Raw genomic sequence first — 26,832 nt, forward strand, 5'->3', positions numbered from 1 at the left:
GGAGGAGGAAGGGAAAACACGACCCGGCGACTCGCCGTCGCACATCAACCCGAGTCCCAGTCGTCGCCCGTTCGGGATTTGGACGCAAGGTGCCGGGCTTTCGGGCTCCGTTCAGAAGCATCGAACCCCGCCCGCCCGCCCGGGATTCGGACCGCACCGACCGAATCTGAACCGGACCCGCCGCCTTTTGTTCGCGGAGGAGCACCGGAACGGGGGAATCTTTCTTTTTTTTTTTTATATATATTATTATTATTAGATACAAGACCGGGATAAAATGTCCACCCAGTGCTGTCTGACGCAGGTGAGTTTTTACCGTTTCAGCTACAAACAACGTCCGGAACGTTCTTAAAAAAACACGGACAAAAATATATAATACGCAGTGATTTGGACCTGGACAGTTGCTTTTTTTTTTTTTTTTTTACTATTATTAAAAAGTTTGGCCCTGGCTGAATCCCGCGACTTCCATTGTTCGGGTTTGAAGTGGGAACCACCCGTGTCCGCCGACAGCTTCGTTTATTTCCCTCTTTATTGTGACCACGAAGATCGGTACGCTCGCAAATCCGGGCTTCTCTCCGTTCTGTAAATCGCTTTTTTTTTGTACCCCCCCCCCCCCCTCCTCCTCTTTCTTTTTTTTTTTTTTTAATAGAAAAAAGTTGGCATCGTTGTTGTCGGAATGCAGATCCTCCGCCGTTTCCGACCACGACGCCACGCGTGGGTTCGGCAGTGAGACGGACCTCCGTATGCTAATTCCCCATTTTCCCCTCGGGGGTCTGCGGGGGGTCCTTTTATTCGCCTCTTTTGCTGGTAGGCTCCGCGAGGCGGTGTGTTTGCGGAAGATTAGTGCTGGAGGAGCGGGGAGCCGCCTCATTAGCGGCGCCCTGTCAGGAGTCACTTGGCTGGAGGAACCGACTCTGAGATGACGAAACCGCGTGAAACGTTTCAGTCTCACCCCCCCCCAGTTTAATTAGTGGGGTAACACACTCGCCTGTTAACCAGAGGAGCTAGGTTCGAACCCCACTCACTACCATCGTGTCCCTGAGCAAGACACTTAACCCTGAGTGTCTCCAGGGGGGGACTGTCCCTGTAACTGTAAGGTGGTAGTAGCCTAGTGGGTAACACACTCGCCTGTGAACGAGAAGACCCGGGTTCGAACCCCGCTCACTACCATCGTGTCCCTGAGCAAGACACTTAACCCTGAGTGTCTCCAGGGGGGGGACTGTCCCTGTAACTGTAAGGTGGTAGTAGCCTAGTGGGTAAGACACTCGCCTGTGAACCAGAAGACCCGGGTTCATATCCCACTCACTACCATCGTGTCCCTGAGCAAGACACTTAACCCTGAGTGTCTCCCGGGGGGGGGACTGTCCCTGTAACTACTGGTTTTAAGTCGCTCTGGATAAGGGCGTCTGATAAATGCCGTAAAAGTACGTTTCCGGTGGTATCGAAAGGTGCCTGGGTTGATGCAGCTGGATGGGGAGGTCTCTTGACGCAAACAGAAGACACGTCCTTGTAGTTCCAGTTTTAAAGGTTTACTGAAGCGCCGGGGGCCCGTTGTTCGGACTGTGGGAACCGAAATCCCCCCTCGTCACCCCAGACACCCGTCAGTTTGACCGGTCCTGGCCCAGGCGGGGCTTTTTCGAGAGGTCGCCGGTTGACGTTTCCCGGGAAGCCACAAAGCCTCCTGTTTGTGGAAACGGGCTTTTGTCCACTCGTCCATTTTTCAGGTTTCGCTCCTGCGGGGACACAGACGGCGTCTGTTTGAGACAAAAGGCAACTTCTGCGTACACCCGCATCGGCACACTGATACATTTTTGTGCGGCCTGTCCCGTCACCCGGATCCACAAAGCGGCGTTCATGGGAGCGAAGCGGCGACGTCGCCCTCTCGGGCGGCCCGTCAGATCTGATGGTTTCTGTCCCGGTTCCGGGTTCTCACATCTGAAAGTGGGCGTGGCCTCGCAATTCCGGCTCGTGGAAGCAGCAGACTGCCTTTAGAATCCCAAAATGTCATTAAAGGTACATTGGAACTCGCTGATCGGGTGATTGGTCACCAGTCGCTGTGGTCAAAGACACTCGGTCTAGTACAGGGGGTCGCACATTCTTTTTGACGTGTAAAATGAAGAGAACAACAACATTTATTTCTTATATAGCCCAAAATCACATACAGGATGTCTCAATGGGCTTACAGTTGACGCCCCTACAGTTGACCCTTCTGCACACAAGGAAAAACTCCACACAAAAAAACTCCAGGAGAGAGAAAAAGAAAGGAAGAAACGTTGGGAAGGAGTGATACAGAGAGGGACCCCCTTCCAGGGTAGAGTGAGCCTGCAAGTGGTGTCAGTGCAGTGCTGGGGATGATTTGTACAATATAATAATAAGTCCTACAGTTTTAGGGTTGGGGAAGTCCAGAATGTAGTCCAGTGTCATGGTCTAGATTACGTGTCCATAATGATGCTACTGGTCCACTTGAAGATGCCTGAAGCTGTAGTTGACTACAGAAAAAAAACTATGCTAGCGTGTTTGCTAGTAAAATAGTTTTTAATCAAAGAAAACATTTTGTGTAGATTCCACGTGTGTGTCCACGTATTATTTGTTTAATGATTTGGGAAAAGAGGGCACCTGGTCACCCTAACTTAGCGGCGCTACGCTAACTCTCAACAGCGTACCAACTTCAAGTCAACTCATGCAAATCACTAAACGCTAAATATTACCCCAAATAGCCGTCAGACTGCTACTCTAATTGAACAAACCGATTATCAAAAGAAGATCAGAATAATCTTAAAATATGAAACTACAATAAAAAAAAAAATGATTGGACCGCGTTATTGTAGTTTTTGACCGTTCAAGCCGCCCGTTTCAGTCACTCGTGCGTTTTAAAAACCCGATGGATAAGTTGGCCGCGTGGTGTGAACAGCCCAGCGAAGCTGGTGTGGCCTGAACGTAGCGTGAGGGAATTAGTTTGCCGTGACTCATGGGGAATGTCAGACGGTGAATCACTTGGTTTCTTTTTCTTTTTGTGCTCGACCGGGGAAAAAACGAAAGCGCGTTCCTCTAGTTCCGGGGCAGTGGTGGCCTAGCGGTTAAGGAAGCGGCCCCGTAATCAGAAGGTTGCCGTTTCGAATCCCGGTCCACCAAGGTGCCACTCAGGTGCCACTGAGCAAAGCACCGTCCCCACACACTGCTCCCCGGGTGCCTGTCATGGCTGCCCACTGCTCACTCAGGGTGATGGGTTAAATGCAGAGGGCAAATTTCACTGTGTGCACTGTGTGCTGTGTATCACATGTGACAATCACTTCACTTTAAAGGTTCCTGCGTGTCACTGGCACGTATCGGCCTGCGTTGTGGGGCTTTTGGCCGCAACGTGGAGCCGGGGTCCCTAGTGACAGCCGGAGAACGTGGAAGGGTGAAGGTGAAGGTCCGGTGACGGTCCTCTCGTGGCCTTCTTTTTTTTCCGCGCCCCGTTTCCGGACCACCGGCGTGCCGCAGCCTGGGGTTTCTAAAAACGGGCCCGTGGTGCTCCTGCCGCCACGCCCCGGTGTTCAGCGGCCAAGTTTGTTTGCTCGCATGGGCGGGTCCGAGCGCTTACAGCGAGTACCTGAAAGGCCGCATTCAGGTTTTTAGTGTACGGGTGTTATTCGCTGCGCCGCTGTTTTTTACATTTATTTCTTCACTTTGTCACTTTTACACTTACAAGCTCTGTTGCACTACATTGTTCACATTGTTTACATGGTTTGCACTCTCCACCATGTGCCCTTATTTGTATATTGTGTGTTTTTTAAATTGTATTTATACCTTTGTATTTAATGTTACTGTTTGTATTTAATGTTACTTGTAAGCACCATGGGTCTGAGAGTAACGCAATTTCAATTCTCTTTATGTCCTGTACATGTGGCAGAATTGACAATAAAGCTGACTTTGACTTGACTTTGACTTCAGGGCCAACTAGGGGCCGCCTGGATTGTGCGTCGCCTCGGCTTTAGCCTAAACATCCTGCCGTGCTGTCTAACGGGCAAATCGGAAGCCATTACGACATCCATGCTATTGCGTCAGCTCCGTCTCGTGGAGCTGATGCCGTCTAATTTGTCTGTGACGCTTCTGTGTCTTCCAGTGGACATGGGCGGTTTCGAAGTAATTTATTAGTGCGTCGGTCTGAACTGATTCACAAATGATTTTGTTAAAGGCGACCTGAGCACATGAACGATCAAACATTTTTCTTTTTTTTTTAAATTTCTCTCCTCCGTTCCCCCAGCTGGCGTGCTGCTGCGGGTCGGCGGCGTGCTCCCTGTGCTGCGGCTGCTGCCCCAAGATCAAGCAGTCCACCGGCACCCGCTTCATGTACGCCCTCTTCTTCCTGCTGGTCACCTCCGTGTGCGTCATCATGATGTCCCTGACCGTGGAGAAGGAAATACGCGACACGGTGAGTCCCCGCGCCCGGCTGTCCGCCCGCTGTGTTGCCGAGATTTCACCGAGAATACAGCGGTTCTTCCCGGGCTTCTCTCGTTTCTAAAAAAAAAAAAAAAAAAGTGAAGTGATTGTCACATGTGATACACAGCAGCACAGCACACAGTGCACACAGTGAAATTTGTCCTCTGCATTTAACCCATCACCCTGAGTGAGCAGTGGGCAGCCATGACAGGCGCCCGGGCAGCAGTGTGTGGGGACGGTGCTTTGCTCAGTGGCACCTTGGCAGATCGGGATTCGAACCGGCAACCTTCTGATTACGGGGCCACTTCCTTAACCGCTAGGCCACCACTGCCCCTTTCTCCACCTTCAGCCCAGAGCCACGGAGTTGCGTCTGATTTTGGACTGTGCGCAGTTAAAATACTACTTCTACAAATAAATAAAACAGAATAAAAAAAGAAGCGAAACACACAAGCTGGTGGCGATGGATTCTGCTGCAGTGCCGGTGTAATAAATAAAGTGAAGCGATTGTCACTTGTGATACACAGCAGCACGGCACACGTTGCACACAGTGAAACTTGTGTTCTGCATTTAACCCACCACCCCGAGTGAGCAGTGGGCCCAGGGGAGCAGTGTGTGGGGGCTCAGTAGCACCATGGCGGATCGGGATTGGAACCGGCAACCTTCTCGTTACGGGGGCCGCCTCCTTAACCGCTAGGCCGCCGCCGCCCCCAAGCAGCAGACGACGGTGAACATTCGGAAGGTCGGGTTGGGAGGCGTGAGGTGTGGTGGCGTGTTCGGCGCCTGAAAGGCATTCTTCCTCCAGCTTGCACTCCGCCCCCTGGAGACGGGTGCAGATGCACAATGGGATGTTGCCACGGCCGCGGCCCGGCGCATTGTCGGCCTGTCGCGCGGCCCCCTTGTTTTACCGCCCGGTCGTGCCTCTCCTTTTGTCTCCTGGGCCGGTGCTGACTTCCTGCTGTGTAAATTTCACGCGAGAAAAAAAAAAGTCACAAAAGCTCTTTGCTCTTTGAAAGCTTGTTGGAGGGCCGCCGCAGGGGAGGTGATGAATGCGGCGGCGTTCTTTAGCGAACAGCGAGGCGTCGCAGCACTTGCACTAAAGGCTCTTATAAGCAGAGAGAGTGTAATTACTCGGGTTGTAGTGACTGAGTAGTGTGGCCTGGGATGAAAATGTTAGGGCTTTGCTCGCAGAGACGTGGAGAGGTTGCAGGTTGTGTTGTCGTGTTTTCGCCACGATACTTCCACCAGTGGTGACGTTTACAGCCTGCCTCGCTGGACCAACGAGGACTTGAGAGTGATGGTGGCGGTTCCCTCTGATCATGTGGTGTTCCGCAGTGTTTTTGGGCCTTTTAGGCCTGTATGGACCTGATGCCATCAGCCATGATCAGGTTTTTAGGTAATAAAAATAAGGTGAACACAACACCATGTGCCGTCTTTTTAATTCCTCAGGTGGGTTTCTGAAGGTATTCTGAAAGCAGTGAAGGATCAGAAGGTCAAATAAGCATATGAACGAAGGTGGTAGTAGCCTAGTGGGTAAGACACTGGCCTGCGAACCAGAAGACCCGGGTTCAAATCCCACTTACTACCATTGTGTCCCTGAGCAAGACACTTAACCCTAAGTTGCTCCAGGGGGACTGTCCCTGTAACTACTAATTGTAAGTCGCTCTGGATAAGGGCGTCTGATAAATGCTGTAAATGTAAATGTAAATAACGTATAATCATGTACCCTGACGCATGTTCCTCATGATCTCTCATGTCGCTCAGGTTCCCTTCTACACCGAGCTGTGTGACAAGCTCAACGCTGGGGAGAACTGCAAGACTCTGGTCGGATACTCGGCCGTCTACAAGGTCTGCTTCGGCATGGCCTGCTTCTTCTTCTTCTTCTTCATCTTCACGCTTCGGGTGCGCAGCAGCACGGGATGCAGGGCTGCCGTGCACAACGGGTGGGTGTTCTTTCTTTGCCCCCATCTGCTGTCCTCATGGCACGTCTCATTTCGGCGCACTTTCCCCCACCTGCTAGGACACTTAGGCCTTCGAAAATCTCCTTGACCAATCAGAAGTTGCGTTGCAGATTTAGCACGTGCTTGGCGTTTTAGCGCAGGCGTAAATCATGCGTCCAGGCGGGAGCCTCTGGCCTTGGCAGGCAGATCGGCCTTTTTTTCCCGTCTTCTTCTTCTCTGTCCTCCTCCCTCCTGGTTTTCTTCTGTTTCCCCCCCCACACCATCAGCAGCCAACGGAGGGCGTGTCAGCGGGTTCAGCTTTGTTCCTTTTGAAGCAGAAACGCTTTCGCCTCCGAGGGGAGCCCTTCAGATCGTAATTGGATCTGCTGTAATTGGATCTTTTGTGTGTCTGTGTGGCTTTTAAATATCATGACGGAAGATAAGGAGGAGCAGGGCGTTTGGAGCAACAAACATCATAGTTGCCCTCATCACACTACTGGAAACACACTAAAGGATAGTAAAGTACAAAGTTTGGGAATCGTCTTTTGATCAAGGAAATTATGGATAAAGAGACGTAATAATTGACATTATTAATGTAAAATTAATGGATGTATGAATCATATGGCTACATCAGATTGGGTGGGGTGGTTCCTCGTATATTTTTGTATATTTATGTAGATTTTTTTCCGGGGCTGTAGCAATCATAACTGCTTCGACAAAAAGAATGATAGTGACTAAAAGTATGGAGGGATGAAGAAATAAAGGAGGAATAGCGTTTTTTATGGTGGAATGTTCATAGACCTCAGACCTATGACTTGCAAAGGACCGGACCGATGTTCTTTCTGTGCAGATTCTGGCTGTTCAAGTTCTTGGCTTTGCTGGCCTGCTGCACGGGAGGATTTTTCATTCCAGACCAGGACACATTTCTTGAAGGTAATTGGGTGTTTCCTTCTATTTGACTTTGCTGTACGTGTGCTTTTGTGGCTTTTGTTCCTCTCCGTGTAAGGCCACTTTCTAAGAGAAGGTCCTCCAGGAACAGCATGGAGAACCGCTGCTGTGTGGAATGCACGGCCTAAATTAAGCAGCATGTCCATGACCAGGTCACAGGTCTTCAGGGTTACGAGCATCATCACGTGTCTTAGCTTTAATGCAGGCAAACATTTCTGCCCCCCACACTTTTGGCCATGGCACAATTTTAAACTGTCTGCGCCAGCGGAGCTCGATGCGAGACCCACACTCACTGCACCATGGTATGTTGAGGGTGTGGCTCCGCCCGGCCGCAGCTCTGTACCGAGTGGACCACACCCTGACATTACATGTACTTTGGTCGGAAATTCAGTTCATGATAATGAAGACCTGAACTCTTAATGGCTGCTCTTTACGGCGACTTCAAATTATGTCGAAACCTCAAACACTCCAGCCAACACCCTTCAATTATTTTCTTCTTGTATGTTTTTACTGTTTTAATGCAAAAAAAGACTAAAAGTGACATTGGTGAAAATCGAAATATTGATTGCGTAAGTGACCAAAACAGACCAAAGCAGTTTGCAGATTTCTCTTAATAACGGTAACTTATTTGTATCCCGTTCTGGGAGGGGAACTTTTATTTGTAATATAAAATGCCACATACACCCTTCTGTTTCAGCAGCAGTAATCCTCTCTGAACACACATGCAGTTTTGACCGGCGCTGCTGTACCTGCGGGTGACCGAGTTTTATTTTTTCTTTCTTTCAAAATGGCGGCAGCTTCTTGTACGAGCAGTAATTAGACGAACAGCCGCCCTGGCGTCTCAGTTTAGAACCTCCTGTGGTAGCGGAACGGCTCTGTTGTGAGAGAGAACAGAGGGATGGCGGGGGAGAGAGAGAGAGAGAGAGAGAAAATCACCTCCTCCATAGTTCTCGAACCTCCTGGGCCCTCACTGTTCAGCCCAGCCAGCTGGAGGCCGACGGGCCTTTGGCTCGGCCTCAAACTCTAATAGCTTTATTTTCATGTCTTTCAGTGTCCCAAGTAAAGGCCGCCTGTTTTTTTAAAGACTTCATTTCCAATCTGAACGGTGGTAACTGGAGCTATGAAGCGCCCGTTAAATGAAACATTTATCCACATTTGGATTTTTGCACAATCCAAAAATTCTCGTCCACCCTGAACACGGCGATCACTGTGTAATTGTGAAGTAAATGGGGAGTACGGGTACATGAACAGGACTCAAATTTAGCCTGCTAATATTGTATATTTGTTGGCCAATCCGGCCTTTTGCGTATTCTGACCCTTCAAACAGGCCTAAGAACCTGGTCGAGATAGGAAAAATGTCCTGAAAGCCGAACGGAGCCCCGCAAGGCCTACTAATTGGGAAGGAACCCAAGACAAGAGCATGGAGAAGCTTGAGATGTCCTTGACTCCTGCAACCGGTTAAACAAATGCAGAATTGTCAGTGTGACGTAGCTTATTCCTAATTAAAAACATAGCAGTCAGGTAGCCTGAAATTATTATAATTATTTTGCAAGCGGAAATCGATTAATGATGACAATCAGGTTCGCTAAGCAGTAAGGGCCTGGGTGGCCACCTCCGTGGGTCGGAATATTGGTGGCCAGCCCAACGAGGGCACCTATAATCTGGGACAAATCAATTATTCAAATGCCCCTTGTAGGAGGTACCTATGTGTTAGGTTTATCTGTCAGTCTAACATTTACTAAACAAAGAGAAGAAAGACACAAAGCATTTGAGTCCCGTCTTACAACAGGCCTCCAAAAGCTCTGGCGTCCTTCATCGCATCTCCTTCTTTTATTTGGTAGGTTCATTAGGGTTCACATAAAATCACACCATATTAGTTAATAATTGTGTATTACACGTAGTCTTATGAATTGATCTTTGGTCATGGTGACATGTTCACCTTCGTCTGTAGATTCTTCAGGTGATTGGACTCTGGTTCATCATAGTCTGCTTGTTGTTGGTCCTCAGGTCGCGGTCATGCAGTCCTGCAAACTTAAAACCTTTGCTTTGAGGTTTGTTAATGATTAAGAGTTGTCAGTAATATTCCAAGGATTAATACATATTCGTGCTTAAAGGATATGAATAAAAGAAGTAATTACATGACAACATATATACATTTTTCCAACATTTCCCTCCTGTTTATCATGTTATTTACTCTTTTGTTAGCTTCCCTAATAATCTCTTCCTTTAGGATTTTCAACTATTAGTTCATACAATGAGAAATACATTTACACACAAAAGGTCAGTCGTCTTTTTCTTGTAGAGGACTCTCTTGAAAAAGTTGAGTTAGCTTGAAGTCACTAAAATCATAGCTCCCGTAAAATTCTTCATTTTCCAAAAGTGGGTACGCCTGTGTAGGCTCAACATCCCTTGGTGATAAGGCGGTAGTGATGAGACGGTTCACAAGACTGCGTAGACAGGGAATACAACAACATCCACACAATGTCAGAATTGCTGCAAATACAGCCATTGAAACTAAAACAGATTGAACTAGAGCTCTGTATTTCCCAAATACTTTCATCCAGGAATCCCACACGGTCGTTTCCACTCCCGAATGCTCCTTCATCTTCCGGTTGAGGGTGCGTAGGCCGTCAATGGCCATTGTCAGACTGCCTCCTGCAGCTGTGTTGTTTGGTATGAAAGAACAACATTGCTCTCCAAACATTAATTAATATTGTACTTTGGTGCCATGATGGGTCGAGTGCTGTTATTTTTAGACACCTTTTATTTGAAGAAGAAGAAGACTTTGGCTTAGACATTGGCTCTCACTCAAAATTCTCCATGACACTCACCGAACACTGCTGGAAACACCACGTAAGGTTTTATAGTAAAACAGCCAGCGATGCAGCCCTCTGTTCTTCGGAGGTTTCTGGGTGCAGAAGCCGACCCTGTTGCATGCTGGGATGGATGGGCTTTTGGGTGGGTGATTGATTGGCCGCCTGTCTCTCGTTGGCCTGCAGTGTGGCGTTACGTCGGCGCGGCTGGAGGCTTCTTCTTTCTCATCATCCAGCTCATATTACTGGTCAAGTTCGCTCACCGATGGAACCAGAACTGGTAAGATGATACTTTTTTTGGTCATATACTACCAAAGTCTCTATCCTGTTTCCTTAAACTTTTTCATTTTTTTTTTATATTTATATAACCAGAGAGGATTCAGTCCACAGCAACTGGAAGTCATTAGGCAGGGAATGGAAGATGCGTTGTAGGTTTTAATCCTGGCTCCTGGTTCGCTGTTTCCACTGTTCCTCCCGCCTTACACGCAGCATTTTTCTTTTAACCGTGATTAATGTTAAGCACTCGTGCAACACACAACTTTCTGCACAGTCCCACGATGGGATGTGGGAGGTGTCTGGACTAAGTCTAAAAAATAAAACTGAATCTGGCCATCTACATCTATAGGTGTCTTTATACTGACTATTAAAAATATTCATGTAGATCTATATCCCGACGGAGCTGTGACTAGTGAGTTCTGAGATACGCTCTACACTGTGTGTTTTGCCTTGATCTGCACTGTTTACTCGGGGTGGGGGAGGGTCAGATTTGACCTTGCAACCCCCCCTTCTGTTCAGGCAGGATGCACGTGTTTAGTGTTGAAATGTTGACTAAGAGATTCCTTCTGCAGCTGAGGACAGTGGAAATAATAACCGTTTTTGACATGAATGGAGGGATGGGAGTTTAATCTCATTTCCTGTGTAAGTGGGTCAGCAGGGATCGCAGTGAGGCTGTCGTTGGCACACATGCTGGAGAGGAAGTGGGAGGGAGTCGTCACCGGCGGTCCGTTACGGGTGGGACAGTGTGCAGTTACTCCAACCCGAAACAATGTCCCCTCTCACATGACAGAACGGGATCGCACCCACACACACGAGTTGCCTGTTAACCCTGTCCTGCTTGGAAAGTTTAGCATATTCGTGCACTACATTCACAGTTCGGTCCACAGAGTAAAATGAGTCTTTTCTGCGATCAGATTAAGTAGGAGTGTGCATTCAAAGGGTGTTTTTTATGTTTAGCTGACCTCCAAGTGAACTCTCTGGCTCGTGTACAAGGTCACATGACCTCTGAAGGAAGTTCCAGTCAGTTTGAACATTTCGTTTCTGGTCTGTTTTCTTCTTTCACTTGAATGAAATGGGGTAATGAGTTGAAATCTCTCTCTGGCGCAGGTATTCTGGGGTGACCTACAACAAACTGTGGTACGCTGCCCTGGCCTTCGTCACCCTGATGCTCTTCACGGTGGCCGTCGGCGCCCTGGTCTTCATGGTCATGTACTACACACACTCGGAGGCTTGCTTCCTCAACAAGATCTTCCTGGGCGTGAACGCCTCCCTCTGCATGCTGGTGTCCCTGCTGGCCATCTCCCCCTGCATCCAGAACTGTGAGTCCATCCATTTCCACACCACGCCACTGTCAAAAGCCTGGTTGAGATTGTTTTATATTTCTTGGTGCAGAATTACAGTCCCACAAGTAGGTGTCTGTATCTTTAAATGCTAATGAGGAATAGAGAGGCGACGTTAAGGGCCATTCACGGATATGATGTAATCAACTCCATTCACCAACCACAATGTTTGGCACAGACAGGAAGTTGTGTTTTCCAAAAAAAAACTACATTTAATTAACCCACTGGTTCTGCAGAGTCTTGCGTGACAGAACATTTTTACATCCAATCACCAAGCAACGTTTTCAAGCCATGACAGTTGGTAAAGATAATGTCTTAGTGGAGGGGTGGGGAAATTATCTGGGCAGACAAAGCACGAGAACAGTGAGGTATCCTTCCCCTCATGACGACATAAGGGGACAAATTCCAAATCCGACCGTCTGAGCTGCTGCTCTCTGAAAGGCGGAGCAGAATGGCCGAAGCACTCTTTATACGTATCGCCATTTCTAGTCACCGGACCATGGACAGGCTTAGAGCTTGTGAGGTCCTCGCAGCTGTTTAAGCAAATTCAAAATGCACAATTATTAGTTCAAGGCAGCTCATTCCTAATTAAAACCATAAGCATGAGTGTTATTAAGAAACCTTCACAAGCAGAAATCAATCGATGATGTCAATCAGATACACAAGCACACACACACATAGATCTACTTTTGGGTCAGATTTCATATTTGTACGCATGAGCATTAAGGGCATAGTGGTAACCTCCATCCTTTATGACTCCGTTATCTTCTGACTTTCTAACTTAAACTGAATTCGGCTCTTAGTTCAAATCGAATCTGTGGTGAGAAATGAATGCTGAGTAGAAATTTCCTTGGTTTTGAGGGGAAATTTTAATCTTGACTGTCAGACTCCTTTCGTCTCCTGTTTCAGTTTCACTTAATGAGCCTCGTGTACAAAATGAACGTAATGGCGGAAACCGTCCTCACTGGCCCAGCTTGTCCCCAGACCACATGGTGCATTTCCAAACCTCCGACTGTAAATGAGCTCACTGGCAGGCGCTGTGTTATAACCGCTCCCTTCGTCTCGTCCTCTCCCTCCAGCCCAGCCCAACTCTGGCCTGCTGCAGTCTGGGGTGATCAGTGTGTACGTCATGTACCTCACCTTCTCCGCCTTCTCCAGCAAACCAATCGAAAGTAAGTTGCAGTTTGTCTGACTTGTCTGTAGTGGGACTTTTTCAGTCTGAAATCTCATTTAGAAAAACCTATCGGGTGAAAGATATGATGATGGTGGTGGTGTACAGAAATGGCTTTTTGATTTTGTGCAGAAGTTGTAAAATAATGGCGCGAAGTAAGAAAAATAACCGTCCCCCGCTCTGTCGCCCTCTCTGGCAGTGGTGGAGCAGAACGGCACCAACGTCACCGTCTGCGTCTTCCCCTTCAGCTCCGGCTCCGAGAGCGATAAGAGCATCGCCTCCGGCGTGGGCACGGTCATCCTGGCCGCCTGCGTCCTCTACTCCTGGTACGGCCGCGACCTTTCCTCCGGGGCTCAGGACACGCGCCGGTCGCCGGGGGTTTTGTGTTCGCGTCCGAGTGCGAACGTGTCGCGCGGTGTCGTTTGTCGGACTTGACGGGCGGATGAAAGGCGCCCTCTCTCGCCCCCCTCTTGCACCGGGCGGATGGCCGCGCTCACATGTGTTTCGCATTAGGCCTGCTGCGGTCCTCCCTCTGAAGCCATGCTGCCATTTCAGTAACTCTACTCCACATTTACTCGGGGCTGTTATTGTAAGCTCCGAGGATGATCCAGGCCGACTGGAGAAAGCACCGGAGAAGCGGAGTACAATTCGATTCTGACAGCGGCCAAACGAGACGCTTCCTATAGAGCAGTTTTCGTCAGGCCCTCCCTAATCAAATACCACAACAGCAACCTTTCATTTCTTACCCATTCTTTTTATTTCTACAGTTAACCGCCGACCACATTAGAATTCCCGAACATACAATTGCTGCAAGTGACAGTTGCCATAGAAACAGAATGGGGACATACTGCATAGAGTCTGTCTAGTCCTTCATCAGAATCTCTTCTCCCCAAACAGTCTCATGTCCACCACCAGGAGGAGCTCTGCAGCTCTGAGGGGCAGCAGATACTCGGACACTCCTCGGAATGAGGTGGGAGAAGGAGATCCACCATCGTCTCTCTTTTTCTATTAGAACCTGTTGCTGTGTCTTCGCAGAATAATTTTTTTTTTACGATGACAGGCCTACGTTTTATATAGCACAGAGAGTATATTTTTCATTAAGATTAAAAGAACTGAACACTTACATGAAATAGAATTAAGTCCTAAGTGCAAATTAATTTAATTTAGAAATTATGGAAAAGCACCGCTTATTCAACTTTGTACTTTTTAGTGATATTTTGTCCTAATGTTTTAATTTTAATGTTTTACAGATTGCATAGATATGTAACGAAAAAAATAATACAAAATGATTGCCTAAAATGTCTTCATTTTAATACATTTTTTTTTCAATGTTTGAAAAGAAAAAACTTTATAGCAAAAGTTTGCAAATTATGTTATATAAATGTTCTCCATCTGTTTGGGGGTTTATGTGTGACAACCGTGCAAATGTAGCGTTTGTGATTTCAGCTTTGTCTCTGTCTATTTTGCAGAGAGCACGATGCTGTTTCTGCTTTGGAGATGACACAGGTTAACAAGACACTTGTTCTTTATATGGGTTCTATTGATAAAACAAGAACACACTTGATAGTTTTGTATGTAATTTGTAATTGGGTGAAAATGGTCGGCTCCCCCTGCTGGATGTAGTGCTTCACTGAAGGGATTTTATTTTGCGCCCTGCCTGACTGTTCCGTTCCTGTGCCAGATGATTCCGAGGATCAGGAGAATCCCCGAGGCGGCCAGAACGTCATGTATGATGAGAAGGAGACCACTGTCTACAACTACGCCTTCTTCCACTTCATCTTCTTCCTTGGATCGCTCTATGTGATGATGACCCTGACTAACTGGTTTCAGTGAGTAACACTTTTTAAATATGGAACTACAATCAGTAATTACAGGGACAGTCACCCTGGAGACACTCAATGCAATGGTTGTAAGTGGGGTTTGGACCTGTGACTGTGGTTTTCTGGTGTTTTACCCCACTTGGCTACGACCACCATAATCCTTTTGATAGAATTTTCACCTTTTTTTGAGCCTTGCCCATTGAAATAGTGCTAATAGGAGTCTATGCTTGAGCAGGAGGGGGGTACAGGTCAGGATGGTTATTTTTGGTCATGAATGTTTTTGTGGAAAATGAGCTTGGAGAACATTTCGGTAACATCTCGTGCCTTCACAGCTACGACAGTGCCAAGATCGAGAAGCTGCTGGACGGAAGCTGGTCCGTCTTCTGGCTCAAGATGGGGTCCTGTTGGGTCTGTCTGCTGCTTTATTTTGGGTCTCTCATTGCCCCCATGATGTGTCCAAAGAAGTTTATGGCATAAACCAGTGTTCCGCCTCCCAAGTTTTTGATACTTTCAACTTTTTTTTTTTGTTCCCATGGTTTACAGTGTAAACTTGTGTTTTATTTTCAACACAGTCTGATAGCTACAGAAGCGGTTTCAGGCCCTTATGGATTTTTTTTCGTTTGTTTTGACACAACGCTGTACAGAGCACCGCTCATAGGCATGAGTGTGATAGGTGAAGTACTCTATGCAATTAAACAGGTCATGTGCTCTTTTGTTTGCAGATTTTTCTTGGACCGCTTAAGCTTGCTTTTTTTTTTAATGCTATTTTATCAGGATCTGAGTCAACGGGCCCTCAGATTGTCACATTTTCTTTAATTTCGTTTTTATTTGTGTGTATCTGTGTGTGTGTTAGTAGCAGCAGTAGTATTAGTATTAACTGTACCAATATTTTCCAAATGCTGGCATTGACCTAAGATTCATTTTAACAGGGGACCAATTAGTTTGAGGTTTTGTTGCAAAGTTTGTCATCGGAATAATGGGTACGGAAGTGAAGTGAAGGGAAAGCTTTTCCTCGCCTCGTTCCTCAGAGGAAGGCTACTTTATATATTTTTAAAGCCTGTTTCAAGGCCAGCTCAGGGTTCGTGCTGCACAACAGCTGTTTCAACCGGCTGTGTTTTCACTACTTTTGGTGTTTGTGTAGGATTCGGTCTTTGTGGTGAAAAAAGACTTTGCCAAAGCTACAGAGTATGGAAGGCATGACTCTCCATCACGTCTCAACCCTGCAAATGGATCTGTAAAGTGCTTTAAAAACAAAAGAGCTCATCCACACGCCCTGAGCTCATCCACACGCCCTGAAATAGAATCTATTTTTATGTAAATACCACAAGATGCTTGTTTCTCTGAGTGTGTTTTGTATGTTTTATAGTTGAGATTATAGGACTAATCCACCGCTGATAACGCTACTAACGCCTGAGCGCCATAGACATTCAAAACCGCTCGTCTGCTCATAGATATTTTAGTAACACTAATGCACTTTTTTCTATCTTTTGATAGCTCGTTTTGCAGCGTTTTCTCATCATAAATATTGATCGTCTCTTTCAAGGTGACGTAGCATGTGGTAGGTTATCTTTTCGAACTCCCATTCTGGTTTGTTATCGGGTCTAATGGCAGCCTGGTGAGTAGCTGTAGAAAGTGTTTTACTGGAAAAAAGGTTTTACCCTGTGTGTGTGTGTATAAATAAGAAAATATAATGTAAAGCTCATCTTTTCTGTCGTGAAACTGTTCAACATATTTATTCTGAGGGATTTGGCAGTCTGGTATTGGCAGGTTCCAGGCTGGTTCGACTTCTGTTTTGTAGCACCTTGGAGTGAATTAGTGAAGCCGCCATTACGATGATGAGGATTTCTCCCGAAGCTCTGATCTGATGTCTCTGGGACAGATCTGGGGACAGTTTTCATGTGAATTCACTTTAATACACCCCTGAACTAACATGGTGCTCTGTAGACAGATTAGTGTGTGTGGTTTTTCGGAGTATTAGTTACCAAACACAAGGGTCAGTTTATGGCTGAGTGATATTTTTGACCGTATAATGATGAATTGCAACAGCATATGTTGTGATGTAATCACAAAAGGATATTTTGTTGATATGTCAACAAATGTAAAATGTAAAAACCAGCTTTAGTAATTTACCAATTTTTGCAGGATTTGTTTAGATTTAAATCTCCATTTTTTTTGTAGGTACCTTTCCTTCAAATAAAGTTTAACAGTTTTTTTTGTTTGTTTTTTCCCATATGTCATATGTTTGCGTTTGTTTGCATACTGCTATTCTTTCATGGGCTGAAGAACAAACTGGACTTCATTTTTTCAAATCTTTGTATTTTTAATTAAAATGAATGAAAACAGTTGAATTGTTTGTTTCAATTCTGTACGTTTTTTTCATAACTCAAATCCAGTTCAGTAAATAAGTGGATGTAGGGACATTATTAGACACCTTGCACCATGTTAATAACTTGGTTGCTCTTCACGTGCTCTAATGGGGTTTTAGTTGGTTGGAAGCCGAGTCTTGTATTGTTCAAAGTCTTCAGGAATTGTGTCTGTAATGTAAACATTTCATAATAATAATATCCATCCCTGTATAAACACTTAAATTCTAACATGACATAAAAAAAAAGAACATTTAAATTTATTATTTTTTCTTTTTTTTAGAAACCCCCACTTAATATATCCCATTCTTCGCCACAGCGGACGGCTGCCTGAACAATTGATTTGGCAAAAGTTTCATGCTAGATGCCCAAGAAAGTGGCTGTGTTTATTACGTTCTATTATTATTATCTGTAAATCTAAAAAATAAGAATAAGGGATTGTGCCCATGCTCACCGTTGCAGCGGTACTTGAGGTTGGACCAGATGATGTTTTCTTGAGAGAAGCAGAAGACCCCGAGACGGCCGCCTCTCATGCTGGTGTCAATGATCACCCCGGAGTCTGCCACCACCTCTGTTCCCTCGTAGAAACGGACTCTTGAGTTGAAACACATTAAAAATAAAATGAGTTTCGGAAGAAAAACTTAAAAATTGAATCCAGTTGAAGGCTACAACTTGCCTGATGTATCCAACTTGGGGGCGGTGCAGCAGGTTCCAGCGGTAGGACGCTTTGTCTTTCCAGCCCACGTTGCGTGGGTCCTTCCACAGCAGGCGGACCTGGTTGTTTGTGTCCCCAGTGTGCCATAAAGAGTTCCGCAGTTGCTCCCCGGGGCCCGTCTTGGATTTTACAGCCTGTCCCACCAAAACACTTGATATGCCTGTGACCGCCATGAGTGTATTGTTGCAGTTTTCATGTACAGTTCGGGTTTGGGACCTTCATCATTGGTTAGTGTTGGTGATGGACCACACCCTACACATTTAAGTGTAAGTTGGTTGGTGAAAATGAGCCAGGACTGTTGGTGGAAGTGGGTTGTAAAATTACCTTAAGTTGGATCCCAGGCTCTGCTACGGCTCGGAAAGGCACAGCCTGCCAATAGGTCTGCTCCGTCTGCTTCCACATCACCACGTAGAAGCTGGATGAGTCCTGGTATCCGAAAATGAAGCCTGCGTAGTCATCGTCGATCACCGTGTTCACGTGGAACGTCCCTTCAAAGTCCACCCCGCTGAAGGCCGTGTATCCTGGGAGTCACAGGGAGGGACAATCCCTCCACTTTTATCCACTTTAAAGTCCACTTTTATCCTTTAAACCTATTTTAGAGTGTGAATGTATGGACCCACATACCAACTGCAAGACCAGGATCACTGTTCATGGTCTGGACGATCTCCATGCCCTGAGACAAAATTCATTCCACAGAGGTGTTGATGGAAGTAGATTCTTACAGCTTCAGAAAATATCCAATTAAGTCACCTGATTGAGGACGACCCAGTTGGGGTCGATTTGGGCGTCGCCCTCTGGGTCCAGCACCACCGTTTGGTAGGCTCTGAAGTCTGTGAGTGTGACCTCAGCATTCTCAGGGCAGTTATCAATTCTGTCAATCACTTTATCTTGGTCAAAGTCACCTTGACAGGCATCTCCCACGTTATCCCCTACAAAAATAATTGACCCAGTATATACATATAAGTATCCTGGGATAGACAATATCTCATGATATGATCATTCTATTTTAATGTTACAATGCGGTATCTATTAAATAAAATCCAAATGCCTTAGTTTTGGTGCTCCCATAGTTTATAATTAATCAACTATTAAATAATAATGTTAATTAAATTTATGTAAACTGATTCCGATTGGCTATAGAAGCTTCACTCCCAATCACAGTCAAATCATTAGTACTTGGCTCTTGGGAAATGCATGTCTACATCGTTAATATTCCTGGGTGACTTCGAATCAGTAGTAACAGGGACCGTCCCCCTGGAGACACTCAGGGTTAAGTGTCTTGCTCGCCATGAGACCACTTCCACCCTACTCCTTTTATATTTTGCATAATTTATTACAAACACCTGATTAGTCTGTAAAGCCTTCATTCTTGTCCAGATTGTTCTGATTTATTGTTTGGTCCCCCCAAACAAATGGGCTAAAATATTTTTTTTTAGTTCTACACATGTAAAGAGAACAACGTTTTGTTATGTTACCATTTTCATCTTTCTGGTCTGGGTTCTTCACAAGCCTGCAGTTATCTGCTTCATCTGGAATGCCATCATTGTCATCATCCTCGTCGCACTCGTCTCCGCGGCCATCTTTATCCGTGTCGAGCTGAGAGCTGTTGATGACATCGGGGCAGTTGTCCTTGCTGTTCTGATGTCCATCTCCGTCACTTGGAGAAATAGGAGTCCAAGTCAGTTCTGGTCCAAGGGCAGCTTTGGATGTGCAGCGTTCTGTGGGGTCTGTACCTGTCTATGTTTGTATCGCATGTATCCCCTACCAGGTCATTGTCAACGTCCGACTGTTCAACAGAGAGAACATCACATGTCACAAATCAGCAATTTCCAATCTTAAAAAAAATGTTCTGCTACTGACCTGGTTTGGGTTGGGGACATCAGGACAGCTGTCACAAGCATCACCAACCCCGTCACCGTCTCTGTCTACTTGGTCCGGGTTTGGCACTCTCAGGCAGTTATCTAGAATGTTCTTCAGACCTGAAACTCACAAAAACTTGATGCAACAGTGGGACCAATGGACCATGGGACCCCAAGCACATTTTGATACAGACGCGGAGAAGTAACGTAAAATTCTGGTTTTAACATTTTCAGCAGCATCATCAACCCAAACACACATCATGATTAGGCCAAATGTTTTTTTTATCCAGTAATAGTGCCACATTGTACAATGTAATGAACGCATTTTCCAAAGAGGCTTGTACTGTGTGTCCCTTGTTTAATCGCAATAGTGCCAGAAGGTGGTGCTGTGCTTATGTATCTCCTCTGAAATAGTTTCCACTGGCCAGCAGCCCTTGGGCTCGGGTCTGCGATGGAAACTGTGGTTTTGCGCGAGGAGACATGACCAAGCCCTGAAAGATCCGTCTGGAGAACGGCTGCTGCTAACAGACTGTAAATGTCAGCCGTCCCCGAGTTCACTTTAACACGTGTGACCCAGGCGTGCGTGGCAGGTCTCCAGGAGCACATTACCTGCTCGACTCTTCTAGGAAGACCACGGTCCAAATGGTTCCTGAAGGTCTTATATAAAACCTTAACAATTGTGTTTTTTCTTCTCATTGTGAGGAGAACAAGAACATATTTAATTTGCTATTTTAAGACGGGAGCTGAAAACAAGACCCCAGCTACTGTTTTTCTCCGCCCTATAAACAAATGAGCTAAGTGATGGAGAATCTGAGTTCCTTCACTCACCACCAGCAACTGCATGATGAACGGTGACCTTACCATCGCCATCCATGTCGTCGTCACAATTGTCCCCCAGGCCGTCCTTGTCTGTGTCACGCTGGTCAGGGTTCTCCACCAAAATGCAGTTGTCACACGCGTCTCCGTGGAGGTCCTTGTCGCTGTTCCTCTGGTCTATGTTCGGCGTCAGCCAGCAGTTGTCCTTGAACAGGTCATAAAGCGAAGGACCGTGATGATGTCAGGACACCCAGTCACATCCGGAAGATGTACAATTTACTAAGATGTTCCAAAAATATACATTTACAGCATTTATCAGACGCCCTTATCCAGAGCGACTTACAATCAGTAGTTACAGGGACAGTCTCCCTGGCGCAACTTAAGGTTAAGTGTCTTGCTCAGGGACACAATGGTAGTAAGTGGGATTTGAACCTGGGTCTTCTGGTTCACAGGCGAGTGTCTTACCCACTAGGCTACTAGTGTTGATTTCACGAAACCTTAAGTAATGTCGACCAAAGCTTTAAAGAGTTCAATTCAAACTGGAATTCACCTGCATGGATGCCTATGCACCAGTAAGTAGCTTAGCGCAGAGATTCTCCACATTTGCTATGACACACATACTGTAAACTTGGCCAATTTTTTTTTTGGTTTTGAATACTGATTCACAGGTAAAAAGGAGCTCCAGGTCAAATGGTGTTACTGTGTACGGTACCTGAACATTCATGATGCCGTCACTGTCTGCATCGTCATCGCAGGCATCGCCCATCCCGTCTCTGTCCGCATCCTCTTGGCCAGAATTGGGGACGAACACACAGTTGTCCTACAGAAAACAAAGTCATCTTGATCACAGTACATTCGGATTGTGTATAATGGAAATCCATGACGATGAAGAGGAGGATTTTTACCTTCCTGCAATTTTCATCTCTGCACCTGAGTTTTTCATCTGGGTAGGCGTCAATGTCGGTGTCCCTGCCACAGGAGTAGCCATTACCGGCCCAGCCGACCTTACACTGCAAAAAGAAACATTAATTTAACATATAGAGTGGTTAAAGCCTAGTGCACAAGACCATTGCTGATGAACCATAACAGTCAAACCCCCCTACTACAATTGTGTCCCGAACCCTGAGTTAAGTGTCTTGCTCCAGGGGGATTGTCCCTATAACTACTGATTGTAAGTTGCTCTGGATAAGGGCGTCTGCTAAATGCCAGAAATGGAAATGGAAATATAGCACATTTCATACCCATGTGCTTTACAAAGATGAAAAAATAACCAATAAAAGAAAATACAGGATGCTGTCTTGGAGAGTTTGACCAAGCATAAAAAGATGAAATAAAAGAGGCCCATGAATGAAACCTTGTGGGATCCATCTATCCTGCAGTACTCTGAGATTCCTAACTGTCTATAGACAACATGCAATTCCCGCCCTCTAGGCAGGATCTAAACCAAGCAAAAATCCCAGAGAAATGTTTTTATCTAATTCATTTCTAAACCTAGGATTTTTGTTTGTACAACAAAACCCCCAATTTAAGATCTTCACATCTCACAAAATAACAGGTTTAATTTCTCAGGTCAACGTCCTTAAGCACTCAGGGATTTTATTGCTAAGTTAAAATTAAAACGTCGTAACTCATGCCAGGACCTTCTTGTTTTGAATGGCTCTTTTTTATATGTCACTGTGTAACTGAGGTAGCTGGAGGTCATACAGGAGATAATACCTGGCAGCTGATGCTCCCATCTCGTTCTACCACACAGTCAGCGTTGGCATCACAAGGGTTGGGCTCGCCGTTCCCGCATAGTCTGTCGCCGTGGCAACCTCTCTGCTGGTCACCAGTGAAGCCAGCTCTGCACTCACCACAGCGGAATGAGCCCTGATGGACATCACAGCCACTGTTCTTAATAAACGTTATGCAGACTTTTTATGGGCAAGTGCATTTTACTGGTTTTCAGTAGCATAATTTCACAAAATTTAGTTTCTGAAAATTTTATTTCATGCACTATGCGAAATTTGCTTTGGGCTCTCGATTCAAGTAATTCTACTGGTGTTATGTTTTTAATCAATTAAAAAAGTACTAATGTAAAAGTATATATTCTTAATAAAAGGTAGACTCATACCATGGTGTTATGACAGTGAGAATTAGGTTTGCATCCTCCATTGTCGAATACCAGGCACTCATCAATGTCTTCACAGACCTGTAGTGCACAGAAAAATGTAGTTTACGGTGGATTTTCAAGGCTTCACAAAACTGGCCAAAACATGAAGACACGGGTCTGTTCTCAAGCCAAGCCCACCCCAAGCCCACCTGCTTGTGTGTCTGGGCGTAGACGGCACCCACACCTTGGACCACTGGGCCCCTGTATCCACGCGGGCAGCTCTCACACCGGAACCCGGGGGAGGTGTTGATGCATCTCACTCCAGGGAAACAGGGCCTGAACTTGCACTATAAGAGCAAAGGCGATGGCGTAGTTCATGCGTCTCCAAAAAAAAAACATCTGGAAATGGCGAGCAGTTAAAAATAGCTTAAATAGCTGCATGCTGGTCGATTACTGTCGATTAAACACTGCCCATTGTTGTGTCAAATGAGCTTGACTGGATGTTCTGCCAGATTTTGGCGAGATAATGTTATGGGCTGAGTAATGGAAAAAACACTGAGAACCTACTGAGGATCCTGTGTGGTGACAGGAGAAAGTGAGGCAATGCTCAGTAAACAATTTAGTTTTCCATCAGGTCCAGTCTTGACATTACATTAAGTCTGTTGATAGTGGCTAATAAGCAGCCTTTTCTTCTGCTGATTTCGTATAAAGAGCCCAAAAATACACAACCAGCACCTTTCGTGATACTTTGGGTAGAAAAAGATATTTGAAAATGATATTCCAGATCTTTGGACACAGTGGTCATTTGTGGGCAAATGTTTCCTCGGACAGCTCAGCCCCAGCAACTAAACACCTATTAAGTAGATTAATACAAAATACTCACTTTCTCACTCACTGTCCTAAACCACTCAGTCCTGTTCCACTGAGTGCAGGGCGTGCTACTGAGCATTCCCAATACTATTTAATCTAAGGATAACACTTTTGTTTAGGGCGTAAAAACAGGATGAAATAGCACGAATAATTCCGGAGCAATGGTTCTCAAACCTACCCTTGCTTGGTAAAATTTGGTTGAGCATCATGTGTGCCTTCCAGGCCCATGGATATTGAAGTGGTCTCTTACTTTTATCCAGAGCTGTAAAAACTCTTAATTGAGCCAATTAGGCCCTACCTCATCCACATCGTCACAGTTCACTCCATCTCCAGTGTAGCCTTCAGGGCACGGCGAGCATTCCGGTCCACTGGCTGTCTGGACACACCTGCCGCCCTGGAAACACGTGACCGAGCCGCACTTCCCCCCATTGTTCTGGTCACCTGTTGTTCCGTCGTGCCCGTCTCAATATGAGGGGGGAAAAGGGCCCCAGTTAGCCTGTCGCCCCAAGTTACCGTCCTCATTAGGAACTGGGTGTAAAGCAGTAAGGTTTACAAACCGCAGATTTGATCAGATTTTGGGCCTTACCACAGGGTAAACATTCGGTGAGTGTTTTCCTCAGAAACGCCGTTTCCTCCATCTGTGCAGAACGAGTGACATGTCTGTTGACTGCATGCTAGTAAAAGCAGGTGTCATCAGCGGAAAGGAGGGCACGGTACCTGCTGCTGAAGCATGTCCTTGAGCTCCACAATCATGTTCGTGAGCATTAGAATCTCGGGGGAGTTCACCTTGGTGGCAGTGATTCCTGTAAAGAAATAGTGGTCCAAAATACAGCACTTTAAGAACAGTTCTGGTTTTTATTTATTTTTTTGGTTGTGGCAACACCTTCCTTTGACAGGCCATCAGACACCAGAACGCTGACACACACACACACACACACACACACACTTTGCAATATTGTTGCAATCTTCCGTTTTGCACAGCAGGACCTTTGCTGTATTTTTGACTTCAGTTACACTCATTTCACTGGTTCAGCGCTGTCTGTTGTCTAAAATGTCAATCTTGCTCTGCCTGTGTCATATGCGCACGTTATGTAGCCCAGTTTGATGTGCACTTCATCTGAGTCCGTTACTTATGTTATATGTTACACCTGGTTTTGGAGAACTGTCTAACCTGCTTGTAGCTGAAATGACAATAATAATATACATGAATAATGAATGTTCAGATAAATCAAATGTTTAAATTAATCAAACATCGCATTTGCCTAAAGTAGATTCAAATTCAAATTAATTCAGTGAACCATCATAAGAGTCTCACCCAAGTGCTGAAGTGATTCACTCTGTTGAAAGGTGCAGTCTTGCAAAGTCGCCACGTTCTCAACAGTGTCATCAATCACCAGCTGAAGTTCCATTAGTTGGTCCTGAGACGTCAGAGTAGCAGCAGGTTGCTCAGCATCGTTCGCCTGCATGTAGCTGTGAAGTGTGCAGGCTCAGCGTACCTGTGCAGTGGGAGGCATCTTCTTCACTGCTACTTTGTTGGCTCCAGGGCCGACTCCGGGCTTGAAGGCCGCAGGGAGTTCGTCAACCGTCTGAACCAAGTTGCAGTCCACGTAGATGGAGGTTCGGGGTGGGCCTGTCCGCAGGCCACTCATCTGGAGCATGACGTTGTGGGGGCGCCCATCTGCCAGTTGGGTATCGCTGAAGACCGCTTGACCCACCTTACCATTACTTTTTTGGTATCGAAGTGTGGCTGTTTGAGGAAAAAAGTACGAGCGTCCTCGTTATTCTGCCAAATTGCAGTGCAGTCTGGTGAAAATCGTACCTTTGTTGAGTTTTCCCTGCACTATGAAAGCAAGGTGCTCTGTGTTGTCCTGGGGACTGTGAATCTTAAACACATGGGTTGGAGCTTTGGTCTTCATCTGAAAGGTGGTCAGCACGAACGCCTCATTGACACGCTTGTTCTTCAGTCCGCCTTGTAACAGGTCTGGCAAACAGTCCGGTGATACCAGGAGATCGTAAACTGCAGGAATAATTTAAAAAAATATCATATCATATCGTTTATTGCCAAAAACAGGGACCCAACAAAAATGGATTCGTTATTTACTTTCAGTCCAGGTCACAAGCATATTAAACAGATTCAGCTGCAGGCTACAGCATAATATTTCCCAGGCTACTTCAAAGTGAACTCCACTTGTGAACCACAAGTCCATTAAACATCAAATAGTTTCCCTCCGGTTGCAGTTTTGACTTGATTCATGACAGTTTTATAATGTGCTTCATCGTAAACTCTTTTAGTTCTTTTAAGTCATCGTCAAACTGGCTATTTACTTTTTTTTTTACTGTAACACTGACTTACTGCAATTACGTACGATGGTTTTCCTAGAGTGGATTTACTTAAAGGAACTTGCTTTAGTTATGCTGCAAAGGATGACTATTTGTATTTTAGAGCCAGTTTCCTGTGTCTCACGATTTTTATTCATCTAGGGACCTGGAATAACAAAATTGCAGTGATAATGAGACAAAGTTCAGACTCACCAGTTCCTTCAGCTTCCACACATGCCAAGTGAAACTGCAGGATCACCTGTGAAATGAGTAAAACTTTCCCCCATTCCATCATGGTTTTTTTGGATTCCTTGCTCTGGGTGATCCTTATTTTCCAGCGGAAAGGTAGCCGTTTCCTCTTGCCGAGGAGGTCTGTCTGTCTGTGGAGGGACTGGGAGGTTTGAAGAAACTGGGACACAAGCTGGTGCCCAGGAGGTTTATGTGATTCTCATGGCTTCCAGGCGTGGAAGGTGTGACCAAAGCCTCACCCCCCGAAACACTCACACACACAGAAACACACACACTGACATAGAAACACACACACACTGACACAGAAACACACACACACACACACACACACACACACACACACACACCCAAACACAGTATCCCTCTCTTTCAGAGCTCCTGAGTTTGTTGCATCATCAGTTGTTTGACTCAAATTCGAGCTAATGCGTTATGACCATTTTTATATCAGGAACGCTCAGAATGGCTCAGTGTTAATGCTGGAAATACAAGCAGCTTTTTAATCCTGCTTTACATCTGCCAAATCAACATTATTTTGTAAAAGTAAACGGGTAAAAACTCATTCATGTTTTACTTCTGTTTGGTCTTGGCATGGATTCACTTGAATTCTATATTTCTTTTGGTGTCTTTTCCATCTATGAAGCTTAGTTTATGCAGAGACTTATAATCAGTAGTTGCAGGGACAGCCCCCCTGGAGACACTCAGGGTTAAGTGTCTTGATCAGGGACACAATGGTAGTAAGTGGGGTTTGAACCTACTCACTAGGCTATTACCATCCCAGGGTAGATATACTAGGGTATATCTCTTGCGTAATTATAAAATGCAAAA

General features: G+C 45.8%; 2 protein-coding genes across 2 annotated transcripts; one reads left to right on the forward strand and one right to left on the reverse strand.

The window, feature by feature from the left end:
• The first annotated feature begins 5 nt into the window (after positions 1-5).
• serinc5 (serine incorporator 5) lies at positions 6-17,066 on the forward strand. Its single transcript, XM_028995485.1, has 12 exons — positions 6-301; positions 4,244-4,411; positions 6,181-6,359; positions 7,207-7,289; positions 10,304-10,397; positions 11,501-11,712; positions 12,813-12,905; positions 13,104-13,230; positions 13,802-13,874; positions 14,374-14,410; positions 14,586-14,733; positions 15,057-17,066. Exons 1-12 carry the CDS (start codon positions 275-277, stop codon positions 15,199-15,201), a joined length of 1,386 nt encoding a protein of 461 aa, XP_028851318.1. The 5' UTR covers positions 6-274; the 3' UTR covers positions 15,202-17,066.
• thbs4a (thrombospondin 4a) lies at positions 17,024-26,213 on the reverse strand. The gene is made up of 22 exons (XM_028995484.1): positions 25,972-26,213; positions 25,259-25,456; positions 24,936-25,186; positions 24,755-24,857; positions 24,157-24,242; positions 24,026-24,077; positions 23,738-23,901; positions 22,779-22,916; positions 22,591-22,668; positions 22,194-22,346; positions 21,383-21,487; positions 21,190-21,297; positions 20,523-20,682; positions 19,663-19,781; positions 19,536-19,588; positions 19,278-19,459; positions 18,553-18,731; positions 18,427-18,475; positions 18,127-18,323; positions 17,764-17,936; positions 17,542-17,681; positions 17,024-17,258 (listed from the first exon to the last, which is right to left on the reverse strand). The coding sequence occupies exons 1-22, from the start codon at positions 26,051-26,053 to the stop codon at positions 17,206-17,208; spliced, it is 2,823 nt and encodes a 940-aa protein (XP_028851317.1). The 5' UTR covers positions 26,054-26,213; the 3' UTR covers positions 17,024-17,205.
• Between the last annotated feature and the right edge of the window lie 619 nt (positions 26,214-26,832).

This window comes from Denticeps clupeoides, chromosome 11 (genome assembly GCF_900700375.1).
Source record: "Denticeps clupeoides chromosome 11, fDenClu1.1, whole genome shotgun sequence".
Classification (NCBI taxonomy): Eukaryota; Metazoa; Chordata; class Actinopteri; order Clupeiformes; family Denticipitidae; genus Denticeps; species Denticeps clupeoides.

What these genes read in the sequence shown, in the direction of transcription:
- thbs4a (XM_028995484.1), bottom strand. Translation starts at nt 26,053, where the DNA reads ATGATGGAATGGGGGAAAGTTTTACTCATTTCACAGGTGATCCTGCAG. An exon ending in AGATGCCTCCCACTGCACAG is followed by an intron (nt 24,858 to 24,935) that starts GTACGCTGAGCC and finishes CTGACGTCTCAG; the next exon opens with GACCAACTAATGGAACTTCA. An exon ending in ACGCCCAGACACACAAGCAG is followed by an intron (nt 22,669 to 22,778) that starts GTGGGCTTGGGG and finishes TGTGCACTACAG; the next exon opens with GTCTGTGAAGACATTGATGA.
- serinc5 (XM_028995485.1), top strand. Translation starts at nt 275, where the DNA reads ATGTCCACCCAGTGCTGTCTGACGCAG. An exon ending in AGAAGGAAATACGCGACACG is followed by an intron (nt 4,412 to 6,180) that starts GTGAGTCCCCGC and finishes CATGTCGCTCAG; the next exon opens with GTTCCCTTCTACACCGAGCT. An exon ending in CCAGGACACATTTCTTGAAG is followed by an intron (nt 7,290 to 10,303) that starts GTAATTGGGTGT and finishes GTTGGCCTGCAG; the next exon opens with TGTGGCGTTACGTCGGCGCG.